Source organism: Hippocampus comes, unplaced genomic scaffold, assembly GCF_001891065.2.
Source record: "Hippocampus comes isolate QL1 unplaced genomic scaffold, H_comes_QL1_v1.1 scaffold271, whole genome shotgun sequence".
NCBI classification, from domain to species: domain Eukaryota; kingdom Metazoa; phylum Chordata; class Actinopteri; order Syngnathiformes; family Syngnathidae; genus Hippocampus; species Hippocampus comes.
Window position 1 is genome coordinate 194,959 of NW_017805830.1, and position 11,040 is coordinate 205,998.

An 11,040-nucleotide genomic window follows, 5' to 3' on the forward strand; every position below is an offset into this window, starting at 1 on the left:
ACTCCTCCTGAGTCCTCACAAATAAAATATGAAATCTCGGGTTTGCTTCGGGCTCGGGCCTGCAAATCAAGTTAAGTGATCTGGCTCATGCACCCGTTGTTCCGTTCTCGCCGAAATTTCGAAATCTCAGAGATATGGCGAGGCCATGAGAATGCGAGGCGAGGGTATTACTGTTGTGGCGACGCAACTCGAGCTAGTCCGCTGCTCTCTACTATGCGTGCGTCAGTGCAAGCGCGTCTTTTGATTTCAACCAATGAGCGCCGACGCACCGACGTCACACACAACAACAGCTAAGCTAGCCGAGACGACATTCGAGGTCAGACGGACGGACACGTTTTTCTGCCAATCTGTTTCCCTTTTTGTCCAAATATATTTTTTACGACAACTGTCTTGTCCAAGGTGTCTTTTATTCGTTCCACTGGGGTTTAGCAAATGTGTTGATAAAGAGACGAAAATCTCTACTGTTACTAGTGTTAGTGTCTCAACATGGCTACGCTCGTGAAAGCAAAACAACGAACTCAAACAGGTCTTCGTTCAATGTTGTCAACTAATATCCGGATTAATTTTAGGCAAATTTTCCTCAATTCTCCGAAGAGATTTTCATAAAAATGTGAAAAACCCGGAATTCCGGGAAAATACGGAGGACTTTCATCTCTGGTGACCCCTGAACTAGATGATACTTTGACAAATGTACCCTCACATTTGCATGTCTAAGGAAGGGCCACTATTACGTTACTTATGAAGCTGGAGGATGGAATAAAGCCTCCAGTTAAATGTGTGTGACAACATTTACCGTCTATTTTCTTTGTACTTGCGCACCTTTTACGACACCAGACTAAGAGAAGCAAGTTACTGTAGCAACCGAATGCAGCAGTCAGTGTACCCCCCCTCGGATTGCGGCCCGGAGTTCTTGCTACTGATAGAGAAGGTCAAGAAACATAAAATAGGGTGGAGCGGATAGTACAAGACCACAAACAAAAATCATCTTTTCAAGGACAATTTTATGGCGGCACAATATACATAGAAATATGTTATACTGTCTTCTTGTACTATTTTGTCACTAATGATGACACAAAGGAACAACACCAAACCTCGTACTATTGTACAATTGTAACCTTGAGTGACAAGTAAATTACCTGTACTTGTTGTCATCCTTGTAAGCACCTCCTACTCTGCCCGGCCGCTCCAGAAATGGGACAGACAGTGTTCGATGGAGGAAAGCTTGGAGAACAAGACGGCTCTCAGCTTTAATCTCAAGCAGAGAGATGGAGGTCACGGAGGAAGAGCGAGTCATAGACATAGCTAATATGAAGTAAGACAGAAAAGTGAATTAGAAAATGTATATTCCTTCTGTGTTACTTGAATGAGAGGTACAAGGCAGAAGGTAAACACAAGATTTTGGGGTGAAAGTACACCTCTGAATTTGTACAAAAACTGCATATTTCTGACATGCATAAAACTTGCAAGGCAATGGAAAAAAAATTAAACCTGAATGTGAAAAATATGTTTGTGTGTATGTAGGTGTTTCACTTCATTGGAATGATAATTATTTTTTATTAAGAACAAATAATCTCTCTTTGTCCATCTTTGTATTCCAGTAAAGTACAGTGGTAGGCAACAACAGCTAAATCCTCTTCCAATAGATTGTTGTCACCAACGTGGTGCCCGCAGGAACCAGGTAGCCCGTGAGGACCACACCAATAGCCCGCCAGTGTCACTAGTCACCAATAGCCCGAGACTGTCACTCTCAAAAAGGTTGGTGACCCATGTTGTAGAGGATACTATTAGTCTGTGTATCCACCTTTTAACTTTCATTAAACACAATACGGTTTTACTGTACCTTGATTTATAAGTGCCCGAAATTCTGCATTTTTAAAGTGACAAGTCTTTTCTTTCTTAAAAACGTCATGAAAAAATAGTGGTGTTCTTTGGGGGACTGAAACAGATTAATTGCCGTTTGAATACATTTCAATGGGGACTATGACTTTGACATAGGCTACGGTATGAGTGAATTTAGTAACAAGCCTAGTCACTGAAGGAATTTTTCTTGCAAGACAAGGTACCACTGGAATAACTTTGTATCCAACTAAACTGGGTCGGATTTTACACCAAGTAAGGAACATCCATCCATCCAGACATTTTCGATCCCGCTTATTCTCACAGGCGTGCTGGAGCCTATCCCAGCTGTCTTCCAGCAGTAGGCGGGATACACCCTTACCTGGTTGCCAGTGAGTACATTTAGAATAGATCATCTTAAGTGCACGAGATATAGTCCTCCTTTGGGAAACATTTTTATGTGGTGGTGTGTGCCATGAGATTTTTCAAATGTAAAATATGTGATATGTCTTCTTAATTGTTGAGAAAAACTGGCCTAAAGGAAACTCTTGGGGATTCCCACAATGCATCACCCCACCCTTTCATTCTCGTTCTCTCCGTTTGTTTGGTTGATATCTGTGTTACCAACGAGTCTCTCTTAACTGTCGCTGTCTTGTCTGTCGGTATTTTTGTTCTCTCCTGTAAAATGCCTCTCTATGAGTAGCGCACATACACCGTATATTATTCAACTTAATCAAAATCAAATAAATATGTTGAATGCTCGGCGCCACAACACTATTCCGACCATGGCGCGACTGAAAAACACAGTGACGTCACTGTAAGCTCTTTTTTTTTAATGTATTTTTTTTCAACTTTACTGTGAGCACTTGTACACTTTTCACAATTATCGCTTTGTCTCCGTACCACTGCGTCTGGCAACTTGAGACAACTCAATGACTTTTATAAAATGTAATAAACGACAATGTAACATTTTAAAATGCCGGTTTCGGTCGAGCGCGGTCTCGCGAGAAAAGTTCCCGGAGGGAACCGATGTGACGCCGCCAAGTAAAACGAAATCAAGTTTACCATCGTTAAATTGTAAAATGACTAAACGATTTAAAAATCATCCCAACGCTGTATACAACTACCTTTCAGTCAGAATGGAGATACAACCTCTCACCGTACACGGCGTGCATTTACCATACAAGCTACCTGGGTGACACTTTAAAGTCGACACAGAATTTACTAAACGTCTCTGGAACTGTTAAAGTGATGGGCAGAATAAACATGCGTCAGAGGTGTGAGTATTCGTACCTTCGTGAGTTGGTGTTCCCGAATCGGTGTAGAGATTTGAGCGGTCAATACTCTCCACTTACCAGCGCTTACAGATTTGATCGTACGCCGAACCGCGAGGGGGCGGGGCCTAGAGTGAAGCGTCCCACGACGTCCCAATGAGTTCCATGCTACTGTCGACGTAGTTGTCCCGGTGTGCCACTCGATGTCCTCCTTGGCTCTCCTGACATTTTGTGAGCAGGCACTCGTCCACACTTTTCAACAGGGGTCACCAACCTTTTTGATCCTAAGAGTTCCTTCTCGGCTTCTGATTATTGCGGAGGGCTACCAGTTTGAGAGTATGCACTTTTTAAGTAAATTTGCTCGAACCTTCATATGTTATAATTAATGATTAATGATGTTCATTTCTGAGAATACACTGATCACATTAGCGATTTCTCACAATTACACAAATAACATAAGTATCAATTGGCCACACTTTATGAAAAATATCTGCCAGTGTTCACATTTTGAAATGATCGCTTCTCCAATATTCCTGGAGAGTCACAATATCTCATCACCGGCGAGCTATTTTGGATAGGCCCATGGACTACTCATGCCCGCGGGCACCACGGTGGTGACCCCTGATTTACAAGATGACAGAAGCGGCAAAATAAACATGTGTATATTTATCAGGAAATGATTATAATAAACCTTTATCAAAGGAGAATAATAGATATAACTCATTTGACATCAGTGAACGTGAAAAAGACAAACTCTGAAATGTACTTGAATCATTCCAGAATTGGAGGACAATTTAGGCACCACCATTTTTGGAAAAATTGGAACTTTTGATTAATAGTTCGTTGTTATGATTCTAAAATGAACAGGTCATAAACCATATCATTGGACTGATTAATCTCCACCATCAATGGTACACTTTTTTGGGAGATGTGTCATGCTATATCCATTGCTATGTTTGACACAGCCCTGATACAGATACAGTATTCAGGCACAAGAAAAACATATGGGAAGCTATGAATTTAAAAAATATTGTTGAATAAATCCTTCAAATTTCATTTGAATACAATTTGTATTTTATTATTACTCTGCAGGTTGCAAGTAACAGGTGTAAATCAATGTGAATGTTATATTTTTTTTTCAAGTTTGATATTGGTGTGTTTTTCTAATAATATGGACTAACAGTGTTAAAAAAAGCAGAAGCAATGACTTACTGTACCACAGGTCTGAGTCATTACATTTATGATGCCGTTTCGCCTGAGCCATGGAGCTTACCTTTTTTCTATTCCTCTTGATTAGAATATCTAAAAATGTTTTAGCAACAGGGTTCACTACCTGTGAGAGACACAACCTATAACTTAAGTATAATACCTACTGTTTAAAATGTCTGTGTTTAAACCATCTAGCTGAACAATTCCAAGGAAGTCATCAACAAAATTATACAAAAATAATGATCTATAACTTATGTTATCTGTAGTATTCCACATGTAAGATGATCACCAAATTGCTGAGACATCAAAGAAGCAAAAGCCATTTTAGGGAGTGTTCAGGAGGTATTTTCAAATGATATTTAGGAATTACTTCGGCAACATCTGCAGTTACATTTGGCTCAGCGCACCAATAATCTACACATCAAGTGGTTGTTTCTGTATTTTAGGAATAAATTATTTTAAATTTCATGGGGGTGAGAGATGAAGGAGAGAAAAAATAATCTAACTCCAGGCAAAATTTGGGATGAACTGTATATATTTTGCATCACATCTCATGCAGTCATGTTGGGCTGTGTTGTGGCCATCGGCCAGTGACTGAAAAGTCAATCCAAGCGCTGATTGATTTGTGCGTGTGTTTGTGTGTGTGTGTGTGTGTGTGTGTGTGTGTGCATGTGTGAATGCGTGCGTGCGTGTGTGTGTATAGGCTACCACACAGTCTTATAATTGGCAAATTCAATTTCCTAAAATTTATTATTGAATGATGTAAATATTTTTTAGATAAGGTGGCACAGTGAGCACGTCCGCCTCACAGTATAGAAGTGCAGGGTTCGATTCTGGATCCAACTTTCCTGTGTGGAGTTTGCATGTTCTGCCCGTGCCTGCGTGGGTTTTCTCCAGGGACTCAAGTTTCCTTCCACATTCCAAAAACATGCTTGGCAGGTTAATGGAACAATCAAATCGCCATCTTGGGTGTGATTGTGAGTGCAAATGGTTGTTCGTCCATGTGTGTTCTGCGACTGGCCTGCCACCATTTGAGGGTGTACCCTGCCTACTGCCCGAGGTCAACTGGGTTAGGCTCCAGCACGCCCGTGACCCTTGTGAGGAAAAGTGCATAACAAAATGGATGGATGGATGAATTTTTTTTTTAAATATAAAATATTTTTCTATAAAAAGGGGGTGGGTGGGTGGTGTATCACAATGAATGTTTATGTTAATAAAATGTTGGCCTTCCATCTCACACACCTCAATGGTATCAATTCAATTTCTATCCATTTATTCTGTTCAATGTCATGGGGAGCAGAAGCCTTTTCCAGCTGACTTTGAGCGAACCTGGACTGATGGTCCATCATTAGTCCTCTTTGAAATGCTCTACCATTTGTGTAAGACTCCTTATTAGTTTTGGCATCTTTTTTTCCCCTTCTATACAGCCCTTTGTCTTTTCCTGGCTCCAACCCTCGCTCTTTATCTTTGTACTGTACCTGCAAAAACGTTTGAGCTGGCTTGAAAAAAGGCTTGGTTCCCCACATTGGTCGGCATTCAATCAGTGCACATATGGAGGAATACAGCTATTTACACTCAGATTCTCACTTTCACTGGGTAAGAACCAAAACCCACATTAACAACACTGTAGATCCAATTTTAACTATATCCATTTTTATTTGACTCTGGCCCCCAAAACATGTGCATTTTAATGCAGATTTGTCAGCCTTTTTTGTCAAGCTCAAAGCAAGGGTTTTGAAACTACTGGCTTGAGAACCAACACATTAAATGCAGTTTCTGTAATGAAAATAGACCACACACACGAAAATTAGAATGTTTTTATTGCTCGCTCACATTTCCCATCAAAAATGTGCTTGTATTACAATTTGATCAAGAATAGGCTTCCTGTATTTGACCTTGTTCACATCTATGACAGAAGAGAGACATCCACCTCGCAAAAGGAACATGATTTTGTCTTCACATTCCTCTTTTGTTTATTTACTTCCACAAATTATACAGTACTATGATGACGACGACAACGATGACTCCATTCACCTGTCACATAAAATCAAGACTAAAACATCATTTTGGCCATGTAATGGATTTAGTTTCTAAGGAACGGAGCAATAAATTTCCAGCCGTTATTACTTGGAACAACTCCCCCCAAACCAGTCCAGCGTCCGTGTGGAATCAAGACACTGGTACAAGGATTGGGAGTAGCCACACCAAGAAATCTGAAGACTCCTATGCTAGAACACATCAGGTAAGGGATTGCAATTATTTATTATATATATATATAGTTACAAACAGCACATTATAAAATGAGACTGTTCCACACTGGGAGGTCAATCAGTTGCCATTCTGCATTGTAAAACTAAAGTGCTTTTTAAAAAGAAAACTAAACCAATCAAAGTACCTGTACAGTATATGCATTATGTCCACACTGTAAGTATGTATGGCAAATAGGTTAACCACACCTTTTCTGTAAAATACACTTAGGCAAACATACATAATTACACATATGCAGCAGATGGTATGACAATTTCACAAGTGCAGTATGTTTCAGCTGATCTATCGGCATTAAACATTAGAAACAGAGTTCACAGTGAGTTTTCTAGTGGGGAAAGTTACGAATGGCCTTCTTACCTCCAAGCCCAACAGGCAGTAAAGCCGAGAAGTATTCAGTGCAGCCTCCTTCTGCCTTTCTCAAACCCTTTTCAATCTTGTAAGCCCCCCCTCACTGGGTCAAAATCACAGTTGATCAGAGAAGGGACCAATAGCGAGCGAGGCGGCAGGGTGAGGCACTTCCTCTGTGACAGGAAGCTAACAACAAACATCCAGAGACCATGGAGGGGGAGGGGGGTGATGGTAATGAGAGATGGAGATAAAGAGATGCAGATGTTTGATGCCTGTGAGGCTCTCGCAGCCAGGAAAAGGTCAACACGGACATTTAACACTGACATTGCTCAATCCCCGTCTAGCTGGTTGAACGACTGTTACAGACAGGTCCATAAGTATTGTTTAGGGCTGCAAACACCACCATTGATTTGAAATGAAATGAACAGGATAGGCTTCAAACTGCAGACTTTCAGCTTTAATTTGAGGGTTTACATCCAAATCTAGTGAATGGCAAAGGGAGTTTAACAGTTTGTGTAAAGGGAACAGTCATAAATCAAACATTCACTTTTGAAGACTTTTTTGCAAATCCTTTGCAGTCAATTTCAGCATGTATTCTGGAGCGCATCATCCTCACCAGACGCTAGATTTCATCCCTGTGCAGCAAGTCCTTCACTGCTGTCACGTTTTGCATGATGGTGGAGTTGTTGGATGACCCCAAAAAGCAATGAGGCAAGGTGGAACTGACCAAGATGTATTAAACAAAAATACAAACAGGAGTACACTGGAAAATTACTAACTAGCTACAATCGCTCAAACAAAGTCCTGGAAATCACAAGGAGCCAAAGTAACAAAAGAAACCTGTGACAGAAAATAAAACGTGATAGGAGCGGAGCGCACAGACACTCACATACTCACAACTCATAATGACCCAACAAAGACTGCCAGAACTCAGGGAACTAAATACAAGCAAAGTGACTAGAAAACGAGAAACACCTGGACAAGACACAAAGGGTTGAGGGAGCTGATTGGTTAAACCAGGGGTTGGCAACCCATTTCCCATCAAAAATGTGCTTGTATTACAATTTGATCAAGAATAGGCTTCCTGTATTTGACCTTGTTCACATCTATGACAGAAGAGAGACATCCACCTCGCAAAAGGAACATGATTTTGTCTTCACATTCCTCTTTTGTTTATTTACTTCCACAAATTATACAGTACTATGATGACGACGACAACGATGACTCCATTCACCTGTCACATAAAATCAAGACTAAAACATCATTTTGGCCATGTAATGGATTTAGTTTCTAAGGAACGGAGCAATAAATTTCCAGCCGTTATTACTTGGAACAACTCCCCCCAAACCAGTCCAGCGTCCGTGTGGAATCAAGACACTGGTACAAGGATTGGGAGTAGCCACACCAAGAAATCTGAAGACTCCTATGCTAGAACACATCAGGTAAGGGATTGCAATTATTTATTATATATATATATATAGTTACAAAACATCAGGTAAAAGGGATCAAATATTTATTATATATATATATATAGTTACAAACAGCACATTATAAAATGAGACTGTTCCACACTGGGAGGTCAATCAGTTGCCATTCTGCATTGTAAAACTAAAGTGCTTTTTAAAAAGAAAACTAAACCAATCAAAGTACCTGTACAGTATATGCATTATGTCCACACTGTAAGTATGTATGGCAAATAGGTTAACCACACCTTTTCTGTAAAATACACTTAGGCAAACATACATAATTACACATATGCAGCAGATGGTATGACAATTTCACAAGTGCAGTATGTTTCAGCTGATCTATCGGCATTAAACATTAGAAACAGAGTTCACAGTGAGTTTTCTAGTGGGGAAAGTTACGAATGGCCTTCTTACCTCCAAGCCCAACAGGCAGTAAAGCCGAGAAGTATTCAGTGCAGCCTCCTTCTGCCTTTCTCAAACCCTTTTCAATCTTGTAAGCCCCCCCTCACTGGGTCAAAATCACAGTTGATCAGAGAAGGGACCAATAGCGAGCGAGGCGGCAGGGTGAGGCACTTCCTCTGTGACAGGAAGCTAACAACAAACATCCAGAGACCATGGAGGGGGAGGGGGGTGATGGTAATGAGAGATGGAGATAAAGAGATGCAGATGTTTGATGCCTGTGAGGCTCTCGCAGCCAGGAAAAGGTCAACACGGACATTTAACACTGACATTGCTCAATCCCCGTCTAGCTGGTTGAACGACTGTTACAGACAGGTCCATAAGTATTGTTTAGGGCTGCAAACACCACCATTGATTTGAAATGAAATGAACAGGATAGGCTTCAAACTGCAGACTTTCAGCTTTAATTTGAGGGTTTACATCCAAATCTAGTGAATGGCAAAGGGAGTTTAACAGTTTGTGTAAAGGGAACAGTCATAAATCAAACATTCACTTTTGAAGACTTTTTTGCAAATCCTTTGCAGTCAATTTCAGCATGTATTCTGGAGCGCATCATCCTCACCAGACGCTAGATTTCATCCCTGTGCAGCAAGTCCTTCACTGCTGTCACGTTTTGCATGATGGTGGAGTTGTTGGATGACCCCAAAAAGCAATGAGGCAAGGTGGAACTGACCAAGATGTATTAAACAAAAATACAAACAGGAGTACACTGGAAAATTACTAACTAGCTACAATCGCTCAAACAAAGTCCTGGAAATCACAAGGAGCCAAAGTAACAAAAGAAACCTGTGACAGAAAATAAAACGTGATAGGAGCGGAGCGCACAGACACTCACATACTCACAACTCATAATGACCCAACAAAGACTGCCAGAACTCAGGGAACTAAATACAAGCAAAGTGACTAGAAAACGAGAAACACCTGGACAAGACACAAAGGGTTGAGGGAGCTGATTGGTTAAACCAGGGGTTGGCAACCCAAAATGTTGAAAGAGCCATATTGGACCAGAAAAACGAAAAACAAATGTGTCTGGAGCCGCGACAAATGAAAAGCCTCAGAAAGAAGGCCACTCACGCTGTATGTATCTATATTAGCTATGTTAGCCTACTATCAAAATGACTAATTTGGCTACAAATACACAATGAGCCTTCCCGATTAAATGTTTTTTTTTCTCTGCAGTGCATCCTGTAGAGCAGGGGGGCCCAACCTTTTTTGACCAAAGCTCTATTTTTCGATCAACCAGCCTCCCGAGATCGACCCGTGACCGCACATGCACGCAAACGCACGCACTTACGCATGCAAACGCACGCACTTACACACGCATGCCATAATGAGCAACAGCCATAACGGCGGCTAAGATGAATGAGGGACGGGACGCACTTTTGCAGCGTGTTAACTTTCATAGCTCACGTGTACCGTTTTAAAATGCTTCTCTCGGTCCTTCAGATTGCCATTCTTTGCCGGTTCCCTCGGTGAATTGGACATGAAACGCTGTTTCTTCTTACAACAGCCACCTGCCTGGCATCCCGCTCTGCTAATAGAAACGTGTGTCGCAGGCTATGACGCAAATCTCCATTGACAGAAATGTTGAAATGTAATATTTATTCGGCATATTTTTATAGCATTGGAAAATGTTAAGAATGTTTGTCCTCTTACAGAAACCATATTCAAACAAAAAATATATTTTCACTTCCCCATCTTTTTCCATTTTCAAACATTTTAAAAAGGGAGCCACTAGGAAGCGCTAAAGAGCCGCATGCGGCTCGGGAGCCGCGTGTTGCCGACCCCCGGGTTAAACACAAGGGACACTGATGACGAGAACAGGTGGCGACAAAAAGGGCACATGAGGGAACAAAACCAAACGTAACCAAACAGAATCATAACAACTGCAACCATCTGCGGTTGTTGCTTGTTCTTGAGCCATTTTGGCTTCAGTCTTGTCTTCAGCAAGTGAATTGCATTCTCAATCGGGATAAGATCAGGTGATTTGACTTGGTCATTGCATAACATTCCCTTCTTTGCCTCAAAAAACTCTTTGGTTGCTTGCACAGTATGCTTCAGGTCATTGTCCGTCTGCACTGTGAAGCGCTGTCAAATGAGTTCTGAAGCATTAGACCAAATGTGAGCAGATGATATTGCCTGAAACACTTATCCTGCTACTTTGGTCAGCAGTCACATCA

General features: G+C 41.1%; 1 protein-coding gene and 1 long non-coding RNA gene across 2 annotated transcripts in view; both read right to left on the reverse strand.

The window, feature by feature from the left end:
• Positions 1 to 3,233, reverse strand: part of bcl2l12 (BCL2 like 12) — a 16,370-nt gene extending 13,137 nt beyond the window's left edge. The window contains exons 1-2 of the mRNA XM_019887480.1: positions 3,130 to 3,233; positions 1,137 to 1,302 (exon numbers count right to left, since the gene is read on the reverse strand). Of these exons, the coding sequence (XP_019743039.1) occupies positions 1,137 to 1,300 (164 nt within the window). The 5' untranslated portion in view covers positions 1,301 to 1,302; positions 3,130 to 3,233. The remainder of the gene's footprint in view (positions 1 to 1,136; positions 1,303 to 3,129) is intronic.
• A 2,883-nt stretch (positions 3,234 to 6,116) lies between these two features.
• LOC109526290 (uncharacterized) lies at positions 6,117 to 7,474 on the reverse strand. The gene is made up of 2 exons (XR_002170302.1): positions 7,260 to 7,474; positions 6,117 to 7,121 (listed from the first exon to the last, which is right to left on the reverse strand). It is a non-coding gene; the product is annotated as an uncharacterized LOC109526290 (long non-coding RNA).
• Between the last annotated feature and the right edge of the window lie 3,566 nt (positions 7,475 to 11,040).